Source organism: Perissodus microlepis, chromosome 5, assembly GCF_051167445.1.
Source record: "Perissodus microlepis isolate ML-2025 ecotype Zambia chromosome 5, ASM5116744v1, whole genome shotgun sequence".
Lineage (NCBI taxonomy): Eukaryota > Metazoa > Chordata > Actinopteri > Cichliformes > Cichlidae > Perissodus > Perissodus microlepis.
This window is the reverse complement of record NC_140465.1, coordinates 1,211,899-1,238,635: the sequence shown is the minus strand read 5'-3', so window position 1 is coordinate 1,238,635 and position 26,737 is coordinate 1,211,899. Positions and strand designations below refer to the sequence as shown.

General features: G+C 40.8%; 1 protein-coding gene and 1 long non-coding RNA gene across 2 annotated transcripts in view; both read right to left on the bottom strand.

Moving 5' to 3' along the window:
* fhit (fragile histidine triad diadenosine triphosphatase) overlaps positions 1–26,737 on the bottom strand; it is a 197,418-nt gene that overhangs the window by 156,272 nt on the left and 14,409 nt on the right. Inside the window, exon 2 of the mRNA XM_084927313.1 lies at positions 23,048–23,105. Coding sequence (XP_084783439.1) covers positions 23,048–23,093 — 46 coding nt within the window. The 5' untranslated portion in view covers positions 23,094–23,105. The remainder of the gene's footprint in view (positions 1–23,047; positions 23,106–26,737) is intronic.
* LOC146386345 (uncharacterized) lies at positions 12,836–14,322 on the bottom strand. The gene is made up of 2 exons (XR_014800199.1): positions 13,987–14,322; positions 12,836–13,168 (listed from the first exon to the last, which is right to left on the bottom strand). It is a non-coding gene; the product is annotated as an uncharacterized LOC146386345 (long non-coding RNA).

Genomic DNA, 26,737 nt, shown 5'->3' with positions numbered 1-26,737 from the left:
AGATCCATGCATTAATGTATGTGGGAAATCAGTCTTTTTTTCTATACATCTATCTTACAAATGTTTTTTCAGTCTGTACACGTTTGTTTCAGGTCATTTCTGTTTCCTTTTTTCATATTTCCCTTTTATTCTTTAATTTTCGTAGTTTTTAGTGTATTTTACCTAGTAGATATGGAACTAATGGATAAAGAATTTAACCATGTGGCAATAAAGGCTTTGTATCCCTGTATTTTACCCCTGTATCCTGAACTCCTATTTTACAAAGCTAAAATAGATTAAAGAAAACTGAAGACTGTGTGTACTTCTTTTCATGTAAATGAAATGTGCTTCTCTGTTATACTGTTTTCTAATAATGTGTTAGCAGCAATTAACTATACTAATGGCCCTAACGGCACACATTTCATTGCTATACTCACTTCCTTGGCTCTAACTTTTTGAACGACATAAATGTTGATTAGCCTTCAGTATGATTAGCTCGCTACCACCGCAAGAAAAGCCCATCATATCAATACTTCAGTGTTTTTAACACTAACCTTTGACAGATTTAATTACAGTATTGATGCGAGTCAAGCAGAACCTTGGTAGCCATAACAATGATTGGTCAAATCCTGGTAGGTGGTTGGCTTCTGTAGTCCTTGGTAGTGGAAAAGCATATGATTCCTTATTTACCAAGAATTAGCCAAAGATACTGATTGAATTTATTTCCCTCCACAATTCCAGCAGTGGTGCTGCCGGAATAGAGAGACCGTACAGGAAAGCGGCAGTAAAAGAAAAAAAAAAAGAAAAGAAAAAAAAATCCTGCTGCTAGACACAGGCTGTCTGCCTGGATTTTTCTAGATCATAGCTTCACCCTGCTAAGAAGCGTGTGTGCAGGTGCAGGCACCCTTACCGGTATTGAAGATGGCGCCGGTGTCTATGGCTGGCCGTCTTTACTCTCGTTACTCTGCATCTGCCCCTTTGCTCTTTACCCTCTCTACCGGCTTCTGGATTTTGGCATAGTACTTTTTATTTTCTTCATATTATGCTCATCAGGTGGCTGTGCATTATTAACATATGACCGGCAAACACTCCTAGACCTCCGTTTCTCCTATTCACATCGCTTCAATCGACACTGGACTTTGGGAGATGCCGCCCCACTACGACCAGACTCCCCCACTAGCTCGTCAGGTCGCTGGTAAATAAGACCTTTGTGTTCAACGACTTTTCCTCCGCCACGAGCCTTGATGCTCTCTTTTTGACGGAGACCTGGATTCGCCCTGGGAGTCGCTTCCCTTTTCTGAGCTTCTCCCCCCGGACTGTGTCTTTTTTAGCTCTCCGAGGCTTACCGGTAGAGGTGGTGGCTTAGCCTCGGTCTCTAAATGTAAATACAAAGTCCGACAGCTACCCTGTCCTTCCTACCTCAGCTACGAGGCTCAACTTCTGGAGATGACCGCCTCGCGAACTTCTCTGTTTGTTGTGGTTTACTGGCCACCTAAATATTATAAGACTTTTATTCACGAATTTGCTGACCTTCTTGGTTCAGTTATTTTTAAATATGACTGTGTGCTTATTGTTACAACATATCTGCTGTAATGACGATCCGTTAGCCAAAGATTTCCTTGCATTAACGGACTCTTTTAATCTTGTCCAGTGGGTTAACCAACCAATCCACGCTAGAGGCCATACTCTCAATCTGGTTTTTTCATATGGCTTGGACATTAGCATTAAGGATATAAGCAATGTTGGGATTTCTGATCGCTTTCCTGTTATCTTTGATGTTAACTTATGTACTTCTGAACTTCACCCTGAGTCTCTCCTACGCCCTACACGTATAATTAATTCTGGAACTGTGGAGAATTTTTCTTTTCCGAAACTTGCCTCCTCCATTCCTGACTGTTCCCTATCTTCCACGATTGATGACTTTGCTAGCACCTTTTTTTCCACATGCTCCTCCATCCTCCATACTGTTGCCCCTGTTAAAATGAAGCGGCCTAGATCTTTTTCCCGTTGCTGGCTAAACGATTCTACACGTGCCTTGTGACGCGTGTGCCGCCGGGATGAGAGAAGATGGAAGAAAGAGACTCCAGGTTTCTTATGATATCCTGCGTGCCAGCCGGTTGCAATTTCAACTTGCTGCTAAAATGGCCAAAGCTGCCTTCCTATCTAAAGTTATTTTTACTCATGGTCACAACCCCCGATCCCTCTTTAATGTTTTCAGTTCATTGGTTAACCCCTGTCCTGAAATGCCACTGGCGTGCTCTCCTGCTCACTGTGAAATTTTTTTAACTCATTTTGTTCATAAAGTTCTACATCTTAAGTCCTCGCTCCCTTCGGTGCCGAGTTTTACTCCCACCCCTGGTTGTTCATCATCATTTCAACAGTTTGAGCCTGTGTCACTCCATACTCTCAAGCAACTTATTGACCAATCAAAGAACACCTCTCCTGCTTATGATATCCTTCCATCTCGTATAGCTAAGGATTGCTTCAGCGTAATTGGACCCAGCATCCTATCTCTAATGAATATATCCCTACTTGCAGGCTCTGTTCCTTTAGCCTTCAAACACGCTGTTGTCCAGCCCGTTCTTTAAAAAAGGAACCTTGATCATAACGATCTTGGGAACTATAGGCCGATCTCTAAGCTTCCATTCCTGTCCAAAATACTGGAGAGGATCGTTCTTTCACAACTCCCGCCGTATTTGGATGCGAATGCCATTTATGATAAATTTCAGTCTGCTTACAAACCCTGTTATAGTACTGAAACGGCCTTGCTCAGAGTCCTCAATGATCTCCTTCTGATTGCTGACTCTGGACGCTCTTCAGTCTTAGTCCTACTAGATCTATCCTCGGCTTTTGATATGATAGATCATAACATCCTATTAGCGAGGCTTGAACACACTGTTGGCATTGGAGGTGCCGCCCTCGATTGGTTTAAGTCATACCTTTGTAATAGGTCCTTCTCGTTCAATTTTGGCCCTTATTTCTCCTCTGCTGCACCTGTCTCCTGCGGCGTGCCTCAAGGATCTGTCCTTGGCCCCCTGCTCTTCTCACTGTATATGCTCCCCTTAGGCGCAATCTTTGAGAAGTATAACATTACACATCATTGTTATGCCGACAACATACAGATGTATTTCGAACTAACTGATGATCCCGCTATGTCTTTGTACGGCTTTTGCGAGTGCATGCGTGAGGTCAAAAATTGGCTCGCAGGCAATTCTCTTATTCTAAATGACAGGAAAACTGAAATTATCGTGTTTGACAGTAGAGTCCTCCGTGGCCAACTCTGTGACGCCCTCGGTTCCTTTAACAGTTTCCTCACCGACACTGTTAGTGACCTGGGTGTATTCTTGGATAGCTCTTTTAAGTTCGACAAACAAGTGTCTTCTGTTGTTAAATCTTGCTTCCATCAATTGCATCTTATTAGCAAGGCCAGACATTGTGTTCCACATAGGGACCTTGGAAAGCTTATCCACGCCTTTGTGACATCTAGGTTGGATTATTACAACTCACTTTACTTCGGTCTTAACTCTACTCTCCTCCATAGACTCCAAATTGTTCAGAATGCGGCTGCTCGTCTCCTTACTGGTAGTCGGTGCCATGTCTCTATTACCCCTGTTCTTGCTGACCTGCCTTGGCTTCCCATTAAGTATCGCATTCAATTCAAAATCCTGCTGCTTACCTTCCTAATTATTAACAATATAGCGCCAAGCTACCTCATTGAGCTACTTAGATTATACACCCCTACTAGAGCACTAAGATCATCTTCCCAGTCACTCTTGGTACTCCCGAGATCCCGGCTGAAGACTAGAGGTGACCGCGCATTTGCCTTGGCTGCACCTGATTTATGGAATAACCTTCCCATCGCTATACGTGAGTCTGATTCCATCCATCCCTTCAAATTGCGGTTAAAAACCCACTTATTTAGCCTCGCCTTTTCTACCAGTTAAGGCCTGCTTGTCAGTTAGCTTAATGCTTATTGTCTGTGAAGGTTCTTAATGCTTATTCTTATCTTCGGCTTATTCTTAATTACTTTTAATCATTTTTAATTTTTTTGACTGTTTTATCCTTTACACTCAGTTTCCTTTTATGCTTTTATATGCAATTATTTTGCTTTTGTGTTTTAATTCCATTCAACCTGCTAGCATGTTTTGGTACCTTGCCATAGCCCTCATCCTTCCCTGTTACTTCATCCTACTCTCTTGCATGTTAAGCACTTTGGTACACCACTGGTTTTTAAATGTGCTATATAAATAAAGTTTGTTGTTTGTTGTTGTTGCTTGTACAAAGGCCGTTCAGCCTCGGGATTTACACTCGGCTCGACACGGATATGTGAAGAATGAAGGGACCCTGCACCGAAACGGAGAGCTAACCTCTGACTGAGTGCCTGTTTACTCAGTCTGACCACCTGTTAAAGGTAACGTGCTGACATGGCTAACGCTAGCATCACCGCACGTAGCCCCGTTATTTTAAGGTCATCTTAGCTTATGAAAATTTTACGTCTCAGCTGTACGAGCTAGCTACGTGTTCTGTAAGCTGCTGTGCTCTTCACAAATAAAGCTGGAAGCAGCTCAGACTGTTAGAACCAGCACTGAGGCCTGTTACATTTATACAGTGTTAGAGCAACGGCTGCAGCCTACAGCCTTTAAACTAGCGATTAAAATGCTGACAGTAAACTCGTCAGTCCAGATGTTACCACATTACTTTGTGATACTTAGAGTTAAAACAACTGAGACAGGCTGATTAAAATAACAGCTGTCAGTTCTCTCATTCCTTATATCAAGACTGGAGATCACACTACTGATTTCAGTTCATTTAATATGTGAGTGCACAGATTCATTCTCAACTGGCCATAAATGATGATCAAAGGTTGTATATATGATGAAGTCATCAAATCCCAGCCTCTAACACAGTGCGCTGAATCTTAGCTTTGAATGTCCAGTATATTCTAATCAGTGCAATTTAAGCATTCACTGAACCTACAGTACCTACACCTGTGTGGCAAATGTGTGGTAAAGACACAGATAATGAAATTTAATTATTAATACAATATACATCATGAGAAATGAAAGCTGAAATTGATTCAGTTTAGTACTTTTCTCTGTGCTCTGTGATTATAAAGGCCTTAAATTCTGTGATATATACTGTAAATGATTTTCACAGAGGTCTTAAAGTACTTAAATCACTGCTAATAGTCTGGTTGTTTATATTTTCACGTTTTTGTGTCTGTAGGGCTGTTTGATGACGATTTGGACTCCTCTGGGAGATGAGGACACACCCACATCTGTTCCATACCGCAGCTGTGCTACAGCTCTGAGTCAGCTTTGGGGCATCAGACGCACACACTGGAAAACCAGCACCTGGACTTCATGCAGGAGAGACGGCCTCAGTGATGTAGGTTCATAAGCAAATTCAAACATTTCTGGCCTCTTATCACTTAGATTTCTTAATCTTAAAAGTGAATGCATGTAATGCAGGACCTGCACACCTAGCCGTCAGAAGTTTGGCAGCATGAGTACTGTAAAGTTTTGTAGGGTCTTTGTTAAAAATCCCACAACACCACACCACATTTGTCATATATAGTTCCATTTTGTACATTGTTATTTACAGCCAGGCTCCATCATCAACCAGCAGGTCACAGCCAGGCTCCATCATCAACCAGCAGGCCCAGCCAGGCTCCATCATCCAGCCAGCAGGTCACAGCCAGGCTCCACCATCAGCCAGCAGGTCACAGCCAGGCTCCACCATCAGCCAGCAGGTCACAGCCAGGCTCCATCATCAACCAGCAGGCCCAGCCAGGCTCCACCATCAGCCAGCAGGTCACAGCCAGGCCCCATCATCAACCAGCAGGTCCAGCCAGGCTCCACCATCAACCAGCAGGTCACAGCCAGGCTCCATCATCAACCAGCAGGCCCAGCCAGGCTCCATCATCAGCCAGCAGGTCACAGCCAGGCTCCACCATCAGCCAGCAGGTCACAGCCAGGCTCCATCATCAGCCAGCAGGCCCAGCCAGGCTCCATCATCAGCCAGCAGGTCACAGCCAGGCTCCACCATCAACCAGCAGGCCCAGCCAGGCTCCATCATCAGCCAGCAGGTCACAGCCAGGCTCCACCATCAGCCAGCAGGTCACAGCCAGGCTCCATCATCAGCCAGCAGGCCCAGCCAGGCTCCATCATCAGCCAGCAGGTCACAGCCAGGCTCCACCATCAGCCAGCAGGTCACAGCCAGGCTCCACCATCAGCCAGCAGGTCACAGCCAGGCTCCACCATCAGCCAGCAGGTCACAGCCAGGCTCCACCATCAGCCAGCAGGTCACAGCCAGGCTCCACCATCAGCCAGCAGGTCACAGCCAGGCTCCACCATCAGCCAGCAGGTCACAGCCAGGCTCCACCATCAGCCAGCAGGTCACAGCCAGGCTCCACCATCAGCCAGCAGGTCACAGCCAGGCTCCACCATCAGCCAGCAGGTCACAGCCAGGCTCCACCATCAGCCAGCAGGTCACAGCCAGGCTCCACCATCAGCCAGCAGGTCACAGCCAGGCTCCACCATCAGCCAGCAGGTCACAGCCAGGCTCCACCATCAGCCAGCAGGTCACAGCCAGGCTCCACCATCAGCCAGCAGGTCACAGCCAGGCTCCACCATCAGCCAGCAGGTCACAGCCAGGCTCCACCATCAGCCAGCAGGTCACAGCCAGGCTCCACCATCAGCCAGCAGGTCACAGCCAGGCTCCACCATCAGCCAGCAGGTCACAGCCAGGCTCCACCATCAGCCAGCAGGTCACAGCCAGGCTCCACCATCAGCCAGCAGGTCACAGCCAGGCTCCACCATCAGCCAGCAGGTCACAGCCAGGCTCCACCATCAGCCAGCAGGCCCAGCCAGGCCCCATCATCAACCAGCAGGTCACAGCCTGGCTCCACCATCAGCCACCAGGCCACAACCAGGCTCCTGTTAAGTCCAGAATTGAATTCAAAATCCTGCTCCTCACATACAAGGTCTTAAATAATCAGGCCCCATCTTATCTTAATGACCTTGTAGTACCATATCACCCTATTAGAGCACTTCGCTCTCGCTCTGCAGGCCTACTTGTTGTTCCTAGAGTATTTAAAAGTAGAATGGGAGGCAGAGCCTTCAGTTTTCAGGCCCCTCTTCTGTGGAACCAGCTTCCAGTTTGGATTCAGGAGACAGACACTATCTCTACTTTCAAGATTAGGCTTCAAACTTTCCTTTTTGCTAAAGCATATAGTTAGGGCTGGACCAGGTGACCCTGAATCCTCCCTTAGTTATGCTGCAATAGACGTAGGCTGCCGGGGATTCCCATGATGCATTGAGTTTTTCCTTTCCAGTCACCTTTCTCACTCACTATGTATTAATAGACCTCTCTGCATTGAATCATATCTGTTATTAACCTCTGTCTCTCTTCCACAGCATGTCTTTTATCCTGTCTTCCTTCTCTCACCCCAACCGGTCGCAGCAGATGGCCGCCCCTCCCTGAGCCTGGTTCTGCTGGAGGTTTCTTCCTGTTAAAAGGGAGTTTTTCCTTCCCACTGTCGCCAAAGTGCTTGCTCATAGGGGGTCAAATGATTGTTGGATTTTTCTCTGTATCTATGAAGCGCCTTGAGGCGACTTTTGTTGTGATTTGGCGCTATATAAATAAAATTGAATTGAATTGAATTGAATCAAGAGCTAGTGAAGCTACAGGAAAAGGCAGGCCCAGAGTTAGCAAGCGTCAGGATTGATTGAGGCTGCAGTAAAAAAGGGGCACATGTATTTAGAAGATGCCGCCTAAAAGAAGTAATGTCAATGAGGAAGAACTGGAGGACATAAAGAAATCTTTGAACTTTATGTCAGAAGAAATTACAACCATTGCAAAACAACAAAAACTGATAATCAACTTAATTGAGGATATTAAAGAATTAAGAAGGCAAAGTGAGGAAAAGGACAAGAAGATTGCTATGTTGGAAGTACGAGTGGCAGAGTTGGAACAATATTCGAGAATAACAGATGTAATAGTAACGGGTCTGGAAACCAAGCACCAGACATGTGCACGAGCAGCAGCAGAAGAGAGAGGGGAGCCGCCTGAGCAAGAGTTGCGCTCCCTGGAAGAACAGGTAATGGCCTTTTTCAATAGTAAAGGCATTGAAATCGATAGTAAGGACATTGAGGGGTGCCATACTCTTCCAAGGAAAAACAAGAATCAAAAACCTGCCATTATTATAAGATTTGTTAATAGGAAGCAGAAGAAAGAGCTACTGAAGCAAAGAAGAAAGTTGAAAGGAACACCTAATCAAGAAAAATGCAGATATTGCAAGACAAGCAAGATTATTAAGAAAACAGAAGAAACAGAAGAAAATACAGTCAACCTGGACATCAGATTGTAAGGTGTTCATTAAGTTAAATGGAACACCGGAGCAGACAAAGGTCTTAGTCATTAAAGAGCTGACAGAATTAGAAAACTGCGGCTGATAAAATGTAAGGCAAAGCATTGGGATGGTCGATGGTACTTTCAATGAATTGTCAAAATGGTTGGTACTTGGCTTAGACAAAGTATTGTTAAAGGTGATGGTATGTGGATAAGATATATAATAAAGTCAGATGTCTGACAGATTTCAAGTAACAAATCAAATGGATGTTGAAACTGGGACACTGGGGTATGATAGCAATATAGATCCTGACTGTAATTTTTTTACCAAAATGTTAAAGGACTGTAATTATTATACAATGGAACAATTTAATAGGAACCTAGAGCCGGGTAAGAATATAACCATGGTTCATTTCAATAGTAGAAGTCTATATGCAAACTTTCAATTTATTAAAGAATATATAGCACAGTTTAATCAACCATTTGGTGTGATAGCAATATCAGAGACTTGGATAAACACTGGAAAAGAAGAGGATTTTGAGATAGAGGGATATGAATTCCTCCACTGAGATAGGACTAATAAAAAAGGAGGTGGGGTAGCACTCTATGTTGAAATTTAAGGTTTGAAAAAATGAGAAGAATGACGAGGGTGGTAGATGGAGTGATGGAATGTATAACAGTGGAAATAAATATGAAAAAACAGAAAAATATGATTGTCAGTTGCATATATAGAACACCAGGGTCAAAGATTGAGACTTTTAAGGACATTATGGAGGACTTGTATACAAATCTGAATCAGAAAAGAATGTTTATCTGTGGAGACTTTAATATTGATTTATTGAACCCAAATCATAATAAGAGTATTGAAGAATTTATTGATTCAATGTATTGTATGGGATTATTTCCCCTGATAACAAGACCGACGAGAATAACCACTCATGGCGCAACTCTATTAGATAATATTTTTACACATGTAATGGAAGAAAATATAAAAGGGGGGATATTGATGAATGATATAAGTGACCACTTACCAGTTTTTGTAACTTATGACTGTTGCTATGAAGTTCATAGAAATGAATGTAAGACAATATATAAAACAATTAGAACAGAAAAGACAATGCGGTGTCTCAAAAATGAGTTAATAAAACAAGATTGGACTATTGTATATAAACACAAGGATGTCAATAAAGCCTATGAGGCATTCTTAAGCATATTCATGGCCTTGTTAGAGGAAAACAGCCTACTCATTGAAGTCAACAGGAAAGATAAGTATGCAGGAAGACCATGGATGACAAAGGGACTGCAAAATGCCTGTAAAAAAAAGAACACCTTATATAGAGAATTCATTAAAAAGAGAACTACAGAATCTGAAAAGAAATATAAAAAGTATAAAAATAAATTAACTAACATAATGAGAACTTGTAAAAAAGAATACTTCATCAAAAAGTTAGAAGATAATAAAGATAGCATGAAAGGGATATGGAAGGTATTAAATAGTATAATAAAAAATGGACCAAGGACTAATGACTACCCTGGGTATTTTATGGAAGGGACAAATGCTATTAGTAAAATGAACGAAGTAGTAAATGGATTCAATGAATTTTTTGTAAATATAGGGCCAAAACTGGCTGCGGAAATAAAGGTTGATATGATAGAAAGGGAGACTGGAGGAAACATTGAAAGGAATGCAAGTTCAATGTTTTTAAGAGCAGTGGAAGAGAAGGAGATATATGATATTGTCAGTGGACTTAAGAACAAAACGAGTACTGACTGTCATGATGTTGATATGGTAACGGTAAAGAGAGTAATTGATGGTATTGTAAAACCACTACAATATATTTTTAATTTGTCTTTCCAGGAAGGGGTTTTTCCACAAAAAATGAAAGTTGCAAAAATTATTCCCATTTATAAATCAGGTGAAAAGCATTGTTTTACAAATTATAGACCAGTGTCGGTATTCTCCCAGTTTTCTAAGATACTGGAAAAACTATTTCTAAAAAGATTTGATAGCTTTGTGGATAAACATGATTTGTTGGCAAATTGCCAGTATGGGTTTAGAAATAATAGATCAACAGTTTTGGCATTGATGGATTTAATGGAAGAAATAACAGAATGTATGGATAACAAGAAGTATGCACTTGGAGTCTTTCTAGATCTAAAAAAAAGCATTTGATACTGTTGACCACGAAATTCTAAAAATCAAACTGGAAAAATATGGTTTCAGGGGTGTGGTACTGGATTGGATAAACAGCTATGTGATGAATCGACAGCAATATGTACAAATAAATGAGTTTAAATCTAAATTGATGGATATTGAATGTGGAGTACCTCAAGGATCAGTATTGGGTCCGAAAATGTTTATTATGTATATAAATTATATTTGTAAAGTATCGAAGATACTAAAGTTTGTAATTTTTGCAGATGATACCAATATACTTTGTTCAGGTGTGGAATTTCAACAGGTTTTGGAGGTGATCACACAGGAGTTGAAGATATTAAAGAAGTGGTTTGATAGAAACAAATTGTCCTTAAATTTAAATAAAACAAAATTTATGTTATTCGGAAACTATAAGAAAAACATTAACATTGAAATTTGTGTTGATAATATATATCTAGAAAGGGTTAATGCCATAAAATTTCTTGGTGTGATCATTGATCAAAAGGCCTGTTGGAAATCACACATCACTTATGTGAGGGGAAAGTTAGCACGGGGCATTGCTGTCTTGGGGAAAGTAAAACAATTTCTGGATAGGAAAACATTGTATATGTTATATTGTGCTTTGCTATTACCATACATGAGTTATTGTGTAGAGGTTTGGGGAAATACATATAAAAGTAATATTCAGACTATAATCATAATGCAGAAAAGGGCCATTAGACTAATAAATCAGGAGGGGTATAGGGCTCACACAAACGCACTCTTTATTAGGACGCAAGCTATAAAATTCCAGGATCTGGTGAAGTTTAAAACAGTGCAAATAATATATAAGGTAAGGAAAGGGATGCTCCCAATCGAAATAAGTAAATGGTTCTTAGAAAGAGAAGGGAGGTATAATTTTAGAGGGAAGTGGAATTTAAAATTACAAAGAGTAAGAACAACATTGAAAAGGATGTCTATTTCAATAGCGGGGGTTAAATTCTGGAATGAGTTAGAAGAAGATATAAAGGTCAGTAGTGATATAAACCAGTTTAAAATAAAACTCAAAAAAGAAATTTTAAATAAGTATAAGAATGAAGAAAATGCAATTAACCCAAGACAGCAGTCAAACTCATGTTTATTTTCTTCTGCAAATTAGCAAATCTAAATATAGTTTAGTTGAACATGAGAAAATGTTTTTTTTGTGATGTTGTTCTAAGTTGAAGGCGTTGTACACGTTTGTTGTTCAAATTTAGATGATGAGGATGTAAACCTGAGGGGGTAGGGCTAAATAAGTATATACTTCTGCCTACTCCTTTTCAAACAACTGCATGGAACGATTTTATGAAACGTTGGTGAATGTGTATGTTTGAAATAAAAAAGAACTGAACTGAACTGAAATTATAAACTATATATTCTAGTTATCCACTTGTCAGTAATTTTTGAGTAAATGGATGTCAGTGATAAATCAGTGGTGATTCACCTGCAAATGTTTTTAACAAACTTTTATCAGCAGCTGTGGAGAGATGTATTTGAATATCTTCTGGTTCCACTTTTCCTAACCTGAAAGCTGAGGATGGCTGATTCCTGACAAGGACACACCTCAGCGCCTATCATGGGTGTTACATCCTCCGTGCAGCAAGAGAGAGCAACGACCACTCATTAAGACCAGCCAGAAATCTGTCCCTTTCTGGCAGCTTTGGAAACTTCCAATAAGAAAGTTTGCATTCTTAGAACAATGCTGGGTCATGTGTGATGTGTCATCATATGAGGATATTACATTTTGCCTTAATTCTGCTCAATTAAGTGTTTTGATCGCTGATCCAGTATGGCAGCTTTGTGTTGTGCTGCAAGTTAAAACTCATTGTCCTCATGAGCACAGCATCTAACAACTCTCCTTAAAAAAGTCGATTGACTTTAACTGGACACAATGGTTTCCAGTAGCAGATACATTCATCACTCATCCGTGACACTGGAGAAGTCACCTGGATGAGTGATAAAACAATTTTTCATGGAAAATCCAGAGGAACTAAACCTTGTTGTTGTTTCTTTGGGCTCAATTTCAGGCTCAGGAGCATCTCTCAGAAGAAAACATTTTGCCAATAATTAGATAAAAATATTGTTGAACCAGGTGGTATTCTCTGGAGTTTAAGACCAAAACTGAACTTAAACAGTGAACTGACATTAGACTGGAATTCATAAGATGAATAGAAATACTGCTGAAGCTGAATGATTCATTCATATGTGTGTGTATATATATATATATATATATATATATATATGATTTTTTTTTTCTCCAATTCACCAGGTCTGTAAAGTTCAGTGACTGTGGTACATGATACAAAAGAATAAATACAGAAGAATAAAAACTTTATGTGAATAACTTTACTCATCTTAAATATAACTCATAAAGCAAGTACAAATGTGTACAAGTTAGAGACTTCCTCAGTAAGTTTACACTCTTTTGGAGTGATTTTAATTGTGTGTTAAAGAGAAAGAGATTAGGAGGTAAAGTACAGGATGCAGAGTCCATCACTGAGGCCGTCTCTCCTGCATGAAGTCCAGGTGCTGGTTTTCCAGTGTGTGCGTCTGATGGCCCAAAGCTGACTCAGAGCTGTAACACCATCAATGGCTGCAGTGTGGAACAGATGTGGGTGTGTCCTCATCTCCCAGAGGAGTCCAAATCGTCATCAAACAGCCCTACAGACACAAAAACGTGAAAATATAAACAACCAGACTATCAGCAGTGATTTAAGTACTTTAAGACCTCTGTGAAAATCATTTACAGTATATATCACAGAATTTAAGGCCTTTATAATCACAGAGCATACAGAGAAAAGTACTAAACTGAATCAATTTCAGCTTTCGTTTCTCATGATGTATATTGTATTAATAATTAAATTTCATTATCTGTGTCTTTACCACACATTTGCCACACAGGTGTAGGTACTGTAGGTTCAGTGAATGCTTACATTGCACTGATTAGAATATACTGGACATTCAAAGCTAAGATTCAGCGCACTGTGTTAGAGGCTGGGATTTGATGACTTCATCATATATACAACCTTTGATCATCATTTATGGCCAGTTGAGAATGAATCTGTGCACTCACATATTAAATGAACTGAAATCAGTAGTGTGATCTCCAGTCTTGATATAAGGAATGAGAGAACTGACAGCTGTTATTTTAATCAGCCTGTCTCAGTTGTTTTAACTCTTAAGTATCACAAAGTAATGTGGTAACATCTGGACTGACGAGTTTACTGTCAGCATTTTAATCGCTAGTTTAAAGGCTGTAGGCTGCAGCCGTTGCTCTAACACTGTATAAATGTAACAGGCCTCAGTGCTGGTTCTAACAGTCTGAGCTGCTTCCAGCTTTATTTGTGAAGAGCACAGCAGCTTACAGAACACGTAGCTAGCTCGTACAGCTGAGACGTAAAATTTTCAGAAGCTAAGATGACCTTAAAATAACGGGGCTACGTGCGGTGATGCTAGCGTTAGCCATGTCAGCACGTTACCTTTAACAGGTGGTCAGACTGAGTAAACAGGCACTCAGAGGTTAGCTCTCCGTTTCGGTGCAGGGTCCCTTCATTCTTCACATATCCGTGTCGAGCCGACTGTAAATCCCGAGGCTGAACGGCCTTTGTACAAGCACACACTTTCTTAACAGGGCGAAGCTATGAGCTAGAAAAATCCAGGCTTGCAGCCCGTGTCTGTCCAACCAATCAGAGAGCTCCTTACATCCCACGGTGTGGCTAATTTGAATAGCAGCAGGATTTTTAAAATGAAGTTGTTAATCCAGCAGCTAATACAAAAATTAATCCCTGAGCGAACAGGAAAGGGAAATGGATTTTGAAATGCAGTTTATTAAAGTGGAATTCAAAAATGTTTTTTGAAATGACATTTTTAAAAAGCATTTTAAAAATCACTTTATTAAATTGGAATTCAAAAATGAATTTACAAATGCAGAATTTATTCTACAATTCATTATTTCAGCACAGAATTCTTTATTTCGATGGGCGTGGCTCTTGTGGTCCTCCATAAATACCAACATGGGTCCAATCCAAGGGCATAGATTTGGCATGGACGGAAAAGAAATGTCCCCACCAATATCCAGCGATTATTGAATTGTCCCCACCAATAATTTGATCTCTTCGAGTAAAGAAAAACAAACCCGATAGAAAGAAAAAAACGATCTGTCAACGTCTCATTCAGCAAGCGGTGCAGAAAGAGTTAAATTATGTTCTCTACTGGAGTCCTACCTCATGTGACAAATATGGCAAATGTGATTGGCTGTGACTTTCAGGGAGCTCTGTTTAGTAGTGATGTGCGATACCACTGATTTCCTTTCCGATCCGATACCAAGTAATATTCAGGGTGGTATCGACGATACTGATCCGATACCGATACTTTGTACAAAAGCTTATTTTATTTATTGTATCTCAAATTATAGCGTCATAATGATTACAGGACATCAGATTACTTGTTCTTATCACTTAATAATACAGAGTTCATCATACAGAAATAAAAAAACTGAAGTTGTGCTATTTGAACACGTTGCCTGCCTGCAGCACTAAAGGACTCCGTGAGAGACGTCTGTCTCGCCCTAGCAGCACCTGTCCCTGTCCTCCTCTTCAGTTCGCCTCAACATAAGCTCGTCATATTCTGTGATATGATTTACTCTGAGGTGTTTGACAAGGTTAGTGATGTTGTCACAACCATACATGCCAACCCTCCCGATTTTTCTGGGAGAATCCCAAATTTCAGTGCCCCTCCTGAAAATCTCCCGGAGCCACAATTCTCCCAAATTTCTCCCGATTGTCCACCCGGACAACAAAATTGAAAAACCATATCGCAGAATTCATAGCACGGCCCAGCCAATTCCAGTCTCCAACAATGGCGGCAGCGACTTAGTTTTAATATTACTCTTATTTCTCTTTCTGGGTCGCAAAAAAACTTTTAACATATTTTCAGGTGAGTATGTAGCTGTGTAAACTTCAAATATCTGAGCCGACCGACACATCGTCTTCAAACCCCCACGGTCTTTCGCTACTCGGGTTAAACATGATATATAAGTCACTTTGATAACTTAAAATGTTATTGTTCGGCTTTTTCAGTGTTTTATTTGTTCGTGAGTAAATCGGTTTGGCTGAGATTAAAGTTATTAGATTAGATTAAATTAAATGTAACTTTATTAATCCATCGGGTGGGTTCCTCCGGGGTTTTCACACAGCTGAATAAACATCAAACAGAAAACTGATTAAACAGAAGTGTGGGACGGTCGAGAGTTTACGCCAGCGCCCAGTTATATTTTAGATAGCAAGGAGCAGACGGCCGAGTTTCACTCCACCGAGGGAGCCTGTGAAGTGCTACCCAGCTTTCTTTAGACCACGAAGGCCGGGTCCTCAGGTGGAAGCAGCCTCTGAATTTGGACACCCCCGCTGTTTCAGGGCCGGCCATTAATAACGGTGACATTTAACATATTTTATCCGATAAATAAACACTGTAGAATGTATTTATCACCCCCACCCCCACCCCGACAGCCCTTTTGAATATCTCCCTAATTCTGAGGTCTCAAGGTTGGCATGTATGGCCACAAAAACCTCACTTTTTTGCCACATGTATCGCAAACCATGTCTCAGCTGTTTGTGGAGGTAAAATACGTCCGCACATGACTCCAATTATGCTCAGCCATTGTTATGAGTGCGCACGCCAGCAGCTGTGAGACATTTATGCAGCCGTATTTCGCACATAAGTATGAAAGGCGGAAGAGGAAGTAGTTCCTTTGAATGTAGACAATCCGAATAATATAGTTTCTTTCTACTGTGTTCCTGTTAATGATAAACTACAAATTTACCCTTAAGTACTAAAATATCGATATTTTAATGTGAGAATTGTGGTGGTTTTTTGTGTGATATGTATAACTATGTAACTATATACACTATATATCTATGTGCACTGAACATATGTATTTTAACTTTCATGTAGAGTCTTAAGCACAAGACATTTTGCTTCACCGAGGTTTATTAAGGTGGTACAGTAACAGGGCAGTTAATGTAAGGGGAGAGTTCTCCTGAATAATTTACTCTCCAGTAACTAACCTTCCCGAATACACACTCAACGTCTTTCATGCAGCACAACCAAAACAGTAACATTGCCTGAACACATCACAATAAAATATCATCACACACACACACACACGCACATAATTTGAACTACACTGAAGTGTTTTAAGAACCTATGTAGTTATAAGATTATATATTGATAATTAGGATTAATGTGTGACCTTTGACCATGCTGTGACCTATTGTCAGAAGTCAAAGCAAAGGGTTAACCTAAGGGTGTCCCTTTGGGCTGGGCCCTCAGCCAGAGCCCTGCCCGTACCCTGGCCTGTACCTGACCCCTGCAGCTGTGTTTGGGCGCGTGGGAAAGTTACCCAGCAGCAGGGGGCGGGGATACTGGTCCCTATTGTTACGGCCCGGGGCCTTGGAGGGAGTGAGACTGCCTTTTTGTTTATGCAAATCCAAGAGTGCTAGGACTCGTGGAGGATTGGCTGCTGGGAGTCCTGTGCCAGCCTTCTTTTATGCAGATCACAGTGTGCCAGACCTCGCGGATGATTGGCTGCCTGGAGATCCCATGACCACTCCAAGACCAATTGACTGGCTGATTGTCTGCACCTGGGAGTATAAAAGGCTGAAGATCCTTCACACTATGGGGAACTGCTGCTCTGAAGTGACATGCAGTGTCCTCCTCGTTGCCTCACACTTGAACGTTGTTTGTTAAACCTGTTTGCTGTGTTGCTCTTTGTTTGCTAAACCAGCTGAACTTAGTTTCATTAGAGTTTTGTGATGCTGGCTTGCCTTAGAACCTTTAGCTTTTATTTTGTGTGCTGCCAGCTTGCCTTAGTTAACCTTTAGCTTTTACTCTTGACTGTTTTTTCTTTATGTAATAATTGTTTGCCCAGTGGTCTGTTGAACAGCCCTGTCGGTTTTCTGTTCAAAGTTTGAGATTAAAACCTTTTTCTTTACTCAGTTTTGTGTTGGGGGCTTGTGTATGTTACTCCTTCCCTGACGCCTAGCAGAGGGGGTCGTAACACTATATATTAGGGGACCAGAGGACACCCCCAGCTCTTTTTCCCCTCTGCTGTTTCACTCTGTCCGTCTCTGTGTTGCTCTGCTGTCTGTGCTTAAGGCTGTACACCCCGGGGTTTTGCTTTGCTTGCTTTCTGCTATGTAACTCTGCTGCTAAATGTCTGTATGTATTTTTCCTGCAGTTCATATGATTCAGTGTATTAAACTCTGTTCCAAAAATTCTACTCTTTTACAGAGCATCTTTTTGAGTGCCTTGATTTTAATTGGATCTAAAAGGGTTTGATCTCCACATCGTTGGTGGGAGAAGGTTATCAGGATGGCTTCAAAATTTGCGACCACAGAATCGATTCTAGAACATAAATGATTGGTATTGGAGGAATCGATATTTCAGGATCAATTCACACATCACTACTGTTTCGTTTTAGCAGCGGCAAGCCTGCGCTGCGAGGACCTGCAAGGAGGAGAGGAGGACGGCAGCAAAAAGGAAGAACCTGGATTTAAGAAAGTATTCTTCAAAGAAACTTGCAAGTCACTTAAAGTCAAGTTCACTCATAAAATGTGTCCATCATAATAACGTTACAGGCTATGCTAGGCTTTGGCCCACATCAGTCTAAAATTGTATGTAACCATGAATAACGTGTTTTGGAAACTAACTGCACAACAGGCAGCACTATTACTTATCTCAGTCTCAGAGCAGCATTTCTAATTTTGATTGAAACTGTCAGAGAAAACGGCAGCCTCGAGTAAGCCAGGATATTAGTTTACAGAGGCTGTTAGAATTATATGTCTAACGTTAAAATATTGGTGACACAATAATTTCATCCTAATGGCACTGACATATTCATAGGGTTCATTTTTGTGACAAAATATCACGAAGTAGTCATGAGTTTGCAAATATTCCACCTTGTAGTGCAGTTTGCACAAATTGTTTTAAAAATGTGCTCACCCTACAAACATTACTGATGAGTGTTAAATTTGGTTCTTTTGATTCTTAGGGCCAAGAAAACACGGCTCAAAAGTGGTCTTTTACTTTAAAAAATGATCTTTATTTACATATTCCGGAATATGGAGACCTTTGCACACAACACACAACCCCAGCTCTGAAGCACAAACGGAAGCCTAGTTATTTATATACGTGCTCTCACGTCACACCACACGATCAAACAGCCTAGTTGGTTTCACTTTCACTTCATTCTAGCTGCAAAAGCACGCACTGCAAAAGCATGCAGTTTCCTGTCAGCCTGCAACCTAGTTTTACACTGAAGTCTGGGCCTCTCTCATATAAACCAATAATAATCAGCACATAAGCATTTAAGATTATATATTTATTACCTTACATGAGTCAAGATCTGCACAAAGTGACAGAAACACTGAAGCAGCTACCCATTTTATTCTTATTGTCATGTATGTCCTATTTGTCAGGTGACAGAAGAACCAACACAAAGCTCAGAGAGTAATGGTGATACAAGATCACAGGTGAAATTGGATGTTGACTTGTTGGTTCATGACTGTATTTGAAGCACGTGTGTGACTGCATGTATTTGGAATGTCTCACTGTTATTTATCAGGTGACAGAGGCAGCTCTGCCATGTTGTAGCTCGGACAGAGGTGAAGAGGCGAGCTCACAGGTGACTGATGTTTTGGTGTTATAGACTAACGAGAGGAGCAGGCATGTGTTTGGCTCCTTCACATAGTGGACATTGAGTTGTTGTGTGGGGCACCAGTAGTCCATGTCTGTTGCTGTAACAGTAGTTCATGTTTAGAATAAAAAAATCCCAGCTCACTGATTTGATAGAGGGCAGTAGTGCCTAAAATGTTGCATAATCTTGCTGAGAGATCTTTTACTTTGTGGTAATCTTAGACGAGTAGTTTTATGGACAAAAACCACCAGGTCATTCAGTGTTCCCTTAGTGCTAATGTATCAGAGATGTTGGTGTACTATAACTGAACTAATGTTGTTAAGTCCTTAAAGTCATATTCTTTTATTGTCATGACTGTATTTGAAACTATTTTTATTTTTGTATGATACCTGATTTATATGGAATATGGCTGAAGTAAACTAAAGCCTAAAATACTTAGTCAGTCATTTGTTTAATAGTAATTTAACATTATATAATTCACATATAAAACTATGAATTGTAATATTAAATGGTTTAAAAGCATGTAGAATAGCATATGTAGGCAAGTATATTTCTCCTTTTTTTTTTATCAAGAAGCAAAGACAAAAAGGAAAAAAAAAAGAAACAGGGCAGAGTTCAGTGGTTGAATCATCCGTCCCCACCAATGCCAAAACCAAATCTACGCCCTTGGTCCAATCTCATGAAAGCCAATTCATGACATATGTCTGTGAAGGTTCTCAGTCATCCAGGTCATCGTAGTCTAAGGAGCTTGGAAAGAAAAGCGTCTGGACTTCTTTAAGTTGCTTGAAGACGTTTCACCTCTCATCCGAGAAGCTTCTTCAGTTCTAAGGTCAAATGGTGGAGAGTCCCAGATTTAAACCTAGTGGGAGTTTCCCCCCACAGAGGGACAAAGGACCCCCTGATGATCCTCTACCTAATCACATGAGCCAAGGTGTGAAACTGGGTGTGGGTCACAATCAGCCAAGGTTTCGGGTGAGCTCGTTGTGAAACCTGGCCCCACCTTATCATGCGATTTCCTGAGGTCAGATGGCCCAGGATGTGAGTGGGCGTTAAGGCGTCTGGGGAGGGAACTCAAAACTGGATTATAGATGGCAGACAGTTGGTGTCGTAAACCACCGCCTCTGTTCAAAGATGGTCGCTCACAGTGGACCCTTAGAACTGAAGAAGCTTCTCGGATGAGAGGTGAAACGTCTTCAAGCAACTCAAAGAAGTCCAGACGCTTTTCTATCCAAGCTCCTTAGACAATTCATGGCATACTGATGCCATAATCTTTCATCTTCACCCACTCATTTATTCTTCATATTTATGAACAGAAACATTTGTCAAAATCATCACTACACACTGGCATCTTGACCAGACATATGACGGGATATATTAAATTATAATAATTATTATCCCATATATTTTGCTTTGTCCTGTTCTTAAAAAAATCTGGCAAAAACAGGAAGGAAGCTGACTAATAAAATTAATATTAATATCTGAAATCCATCAGAGTCATTCAGTTCTTCAATAAACCAATTTGATGAATACATGTTAAGCTGGCATTTCTGGTCTAGTTCCAGATACAGTAATATTCTGCCTTTGTGTGATAACACAAAGCCCATTCTGCTCTCATACTGTTGCAGAAAATAGGGCTGGGTATCGTCACTGATTTCTAGTATCAATTCAATTCCGATTCACAAGGTCCCGAATCGATTTGATCCACAATTCAAGTCAATTTGTTTCGATTAGATTTGAATCGGGGAAATTTTGCCTCAGACAGTGAGAAATATTATAATTCTGATCACGCATCAGTACATTTCCATATTTTTATATCTATAAAACGAAAACTGACACTTGCAAGACTTTATCAAAGGTGTGAGCATCACAGCAGATTCCTTTGTGTCAAAGTAACTGAGGATAAAACACAGAAAAACATGAAGGCGATTTTCCTGGTCTGGGATTTTATAAAAATATTCTGCAGTAGATCAAAAATGAAAGAAAACCATGAATCAACATATGAACATTATCTGATGCTGCTGACGTGAAGCAGAGCAAAGTTACAGAGGTTTGATTAGAGACACAGCTGAGCATTTTGCAATTTTGCATAATTTAAAGTTTAAATTTGTTCAGTATTGAACAGCAGAAATGAGGCTTTCTTTTCGGAAGTAAGTAAAAGGGAAAAAACAGCAGCCGATAGCCTGTAAACAACGGTAGAGTTGTGCGTAACAAGCAAGTGAATAATACAGAAAACTGATTTTTAGATGGGAAACTGTTCTTGAAGTACAGAGAGAGAGAGAGAGAGCTGTGCATGAAGTGTGTGAGCACAAGAAAACAATTATTAGAATATGATGTGTTAAATTTGTTTAGATCAGAGGAATAAGGAAGGATTTGTCTGTGTGTTTCAGTTCGGCTTAGCTATAGGCTTGAGAGTGTGTGTAATTGTTTAGAGAGAAAGGAATTTATGGACACTGGGGGTCTGCTGTCATAAAAGGAGACAGAAGCTACAGTTGGGGGTTGCTGATGCTGATGCTTGTACCTTTAATAGAAACTCATAATTGTTATAACTTAGAAGTATGTTTGCAGGAGACTCTCCACATGATCTGTAAATGTAAGACAACAAGAAGCCAATGGCCCAGTGGATGCAGAGTGGGAGTCTCATTGGTTGTAATATGTTAACTCTGTTTTGTATGTTGTCTAAAGGAATTTGGTGTAGCTTGGGTGAGGAGATTTCTTTTATGAATGTGAGTGAAGTTGGCCCCCCCACCTTCTTCAAATCCAACAAAAGTGGTATCAAACGTTTGTGCTGCAAAAATTTTCATTTGTGCTGCTATCATTTTAAAGATATTAATAAAAATTTCTAGAGGTCATCAGAGGTCAACCAGCCCCCCATATTAATTAAATCAAACAACACTGGTGTCAATCAGCTGTGCTACGTTTGTGCTGGTTTGTGCTGCTAAAATTGTCATTTGTGCTGCTTCTGTTTTAAAGATATTAATGAAAATGTAAAGGTCAAAAGGTCAACCAGCCCCTCCACATTACCCAAATCAAACAAAATTGATGTTAAACGTTTGTGCTACGTTTGTGCTACGTTTGTGCTGGTTTGAGCTGCAAAATTTTTGTTTGTGCTGCTATCATTTTAAAAATATTAATAAAATAACGTCTTGATGCGTGCTTAACCATCCAGGTAAGTAAATCCCAAAAGGTTGATTCAGTTCATCTGGACATTTTCAGTGGGAGAAACATTTCGTCACTCATCCAAGTGACTTCTTCAGTCTCAGCTGAGTAGAGCTTCTAGCTTCTAGCACATCTGTGGCTGTGCAGGCTGGCAGGTTTTTGGTTGCTCTTTTCACTGGTTGTGAGTGTGTAAATACCCAAACTAGCTATCTTGGGCTGCAGTTAACTTGGGAGGAAGGGGTGGTTCTCCCATGACAAGATGAAAAACAATTATCTGGGATACATAAATTTAATAATGCATCAATATATATATCTATTAATTAAATCCGTCCTGAGGTCTGCTGTTTTTTAATTCACTTATTTCTCTCAGAAATGTTGGAGATAAATTATAAATGTTTTACAGTGAAACTGACACTGGTCAGTGTAAATGGCTCACTGGGACATAGGAACCTTTAAATTAAATCCCATCACCTGATATCGAGTGTCAGATAATATCAAAGCTGTAAAAGCTGTTTACAGTCAGAATTTTGAAAAACTGTGATTGTAAATAAATTCAAACAAGTGAGCTTTTCTTTTTGTGTTGAATATCAACACTGTGACTTCTTAGACTGTAAGCTTTGCTTCAGCACAACCAAAAAGTGAGCTGTAGAAGCCGTCACTCCAAATGTTGTTTGATAACAAGAAAAAAATACCTTTGCAGTACACGGCCTGAAGTTCTTCTCTGACTTCTTCTGACATCAGCTTTTTCTGCTGGTTTGATGACAATAGACAAAAAAGATGATTTAGTCAATTTGTCTGCATCATGCAGCTCGAATGTGTCGTGTAATGATGTTGAATAGCCGTCGTTATCTCTCTCCTGTGTCAGTAGGAGTGTACTGTACAGCATCTCATTGATATGTGACATGTATGTAATATGATAACAGACATCTGGTCTTACATCACTAAACTATAAACAGCAGGAAATATTTATATATTTTTGTATTATTTTATATGTTATAGCTCATAGATATTGAATTTATTAAATAGCTGGATGAACATAAAAAATATGTCCTTCATTGCAAATGACAATAAGTGTCACTAGACACTTAAAAAACGTCCTTAAATGTCCTTTAAGTGGCAGAACAAATGAACAAACAGATAATCATTTATTTGAGATTAAATCTGCTCGGCTATTTTGAAAATAGCATCTAACTGGTTCCTCCTTTTACAGGATGGCTTCTCGGGGATAAGGCCATCACGCAGTCCAACAACAACAATTTTTAATCACCAATTTATCATCATCTGATGTGTCTCTGACTAGAGTAGGTGGCACTCATAGGGATCATTTTTTGTGGAAGAAAATCCTTTTGACCCAAAAAACATCATTTTTAGATTATCAGATGCTGCCAACACCACAACTTCATGTGAAAGCACCTGATTTATCTGTTCAACTGGACAACCAGCTTTGCTTAGTTAGGTCAGGGTGGCTTTGCCCTTTGACCATTGTTCTCTTGCAGCTGGAGTACACCCTGAACCAGCTTTTGGAGAACAGGCCATTTATGATCTTTGCCTCTGCTTCTCTTTTCTTGTAGGGCTTATTGTCCATCCTGGTTGTGTCAACTGGGACACCATTTTGGATCTCTGTTAGCCCACTAACTAAAATTCTTCCAGGCTTCCTTTTGGCTTCCAAGCTTCTTCTGTTGTTGTGGCAGTTGTGCAGCTGCCTATAGTCTTGCCACAATCTTCACCCTAAACTCTGTCAGTGCATCTGTCACTGGGCATAGTCTAGTTCAGTTAAACTATTTTCTTCTACCAGAGTTACGTCATTATGGCCATCCTGATTAGTAATGTTCCCATTGTGCTGGAGTCTCTAGAACTCTAGCAGCTTTCTTCTGTTAATACTACAGCACTGAGCTGCCATGTGTTACTTGGTCAGCGTGAATGTTGGTCTTGCGTGCCCATCATCTGATGCAGATCTTGTTGGTCTGGCTAATCTCTAAGTTGATGTGTCTCTTGTGCATATGCTGAATTAGGAATGAGGCTAGTTGCAAAAAACACTTTGAGCGCTTGGTTATGAGTAGAAACATGCTGTCCATGTCAATGTTCTAATCAGCCAACCGCACTGCAACACCTCAATGCCTTTAGACATGTAGGCATGGTCAAGATTTTCTACTGACTTTTAAACTCAGAGTCGGTATGGGAAAGGGGTCAATTAAGTGACCTTGAACATGGCACAATTCTTGGTGCCAGGATGTGACCAAGTTTCAGGCAGAAAATCAGCTATTGGCTAACCAGTCAGTCAATGACAATGTGTGGTTGACAATAAGTAGAACACCACAGCTGTGATAGATGAGGTGATTCCAGGAGACAGCAACATCAGGAAAAAGAAGAAGAAAACAAAAGTACCAGAAATTTGAATTTAGCAGATTCTAGGCACAACATCAGAGGTCTGTGTAACACTAATGTGTCTGTAATACTCTAAGACAGAGCTTCCCAAAGTGTGGGGCCCGCCCCCTAGGGGGGGCGCAGAGCCATTGCAGGGGGGTGTGTGGTATGAACAGGAAAAAAAAAAAAGAATGCTTGGACACTGCTAGCATAATGGACAGGTTTTTGACAGGGTGCCCAAACAAACGCAAAGCAGGAGATGAAGCATTGCTGAATATGTTTCCAAACCAACTTCCTTCCAAGCCAAAGACTAGAAAATATGACGAAGCATATCTTCCCTTTGGCCTGTTGCCAAGGTAGGTCTCCCCTGCAGGATTGGTTTTCCCTGCGTTCCCTGTTCGTGGGATGTATAGAGTCCGTAAAAAGTCCTTAAAATAAACTGTCCGTAAGTCCAGGGAGATGTGTGTGAAGAAGGGGAACAGTAAGTTCAAAGTGGTGTGGTGTGGTTTTTTTGTTGCAGCTGGCCTACCACACTCTGCTGTGCAGCACAGAACAAAGTCAATTGGTCCGTCAACGGGGTTGGCTCGCCATCGATTACAGGATCCGTTGCAATGCATCAAAAGGAAGACACAAAGGGAAACAAAAAAACCTGACCTGTCAACTACAGTGTCATAGGACATATTAAGTTCTCATATAATCACAGTTCACTATCACCTCAGATGTATTATTTGCAGCGTTACCCATGTTCCAAATTGAAAATAAACAATAAAACACACAATCTGTGCATCGGTTTCAAATGCTTTTTTTTTTTCAATAGATTGAATAAAGTTTTCCACAAAGTATTTGTAAACAATTTCCCAATAAACACTAGACAAACATTTTGCTCGCAAAGAACTCATGAAAATGCAGATAAACAATGAACTATTAAAACACTTTGCTCACCGATCTCAGAAAAGAAAGGCGGAGCAGCGCGAGATGGCGCAGGAATGATGAAATGGCGTCGTCTCTAACTCCTGACCTTCGTCGACCAAACAATGTAAAAGGAACCAGCTAGTTACTTGTCTTAGCAGTACATATACCATAAAACGATCTTTCATAAGCAGTAAATGCTAACTCTTCCGTTTCTATTGCTTTTTTTCCATACCTCGTTTCAGTGAATCTCCATGTCCTTTTCCTCGCTAGCGTGCTCATGGAGGATTTTCGAGAGAGGAGAAAAGCCTGCGCTCTCTCAGACGGAGATGGCGGGCGGGGCCCTACACCCTGTTTTAGCAGCTCATTGGCTTAGAGCAACTCACGTCTACCTCAGAGCAGTTAACTCTTTAACTGCTGCACCTATGGCTTATTCACTATAAACCGAGTGTAACTGCTAAGATTAATGGTCTTTTTTTCATTTTGGTATATTTTATCCAAGCCATCGTTAAATATGGGTTAAAAGTGCAGTCCTCAACTCTTGAAAGTTTCTAAACCCTTAAACTCCCAGGCCTTTTGTAGAACTTCAGAAACACAGATACCACCCCGAGGGGGTGGTGAGCTAGTCAGTTTTGCCAAAAGTTCATTATAACAACTCAAAATGGTAGTCAGTAGTTTTTATGGCCCTCACGCACTTGTATGCATGCCTGCTAACGTTGGGGCATGCTCTTAATCCTGTTCCTCACATACAAGGTCTTAAATATTCAGGCCCCATCTTATCTTAATGACCTTGTAGTACCATATCACCCCATTAGAGCACTTCGCTCTCACACTGCAGGCCTACTTGTTGTTCCTAGAGTATTTAAAAGTAGAATGGGAGGCAGAGCCTTCAGTTTTCAGGCCCCTTATCTGTGGAACCAGCTTCCAGTCTGGATTCAGGAGACAGACACTATCTCTACTTTTAAGATTAGGCTTCAAACTTTCCTTTTTGGTAAAGCCTGTTATCCTGTCTTCCTTCTCTCACTCCAGTCAGCTGCAGCAGATGGCCCCGCCCCTCCCTGAGCCTGGTTCAGTTGGAGGTTTCTTCCTCCGAGAGTTTCTCCTTCCCA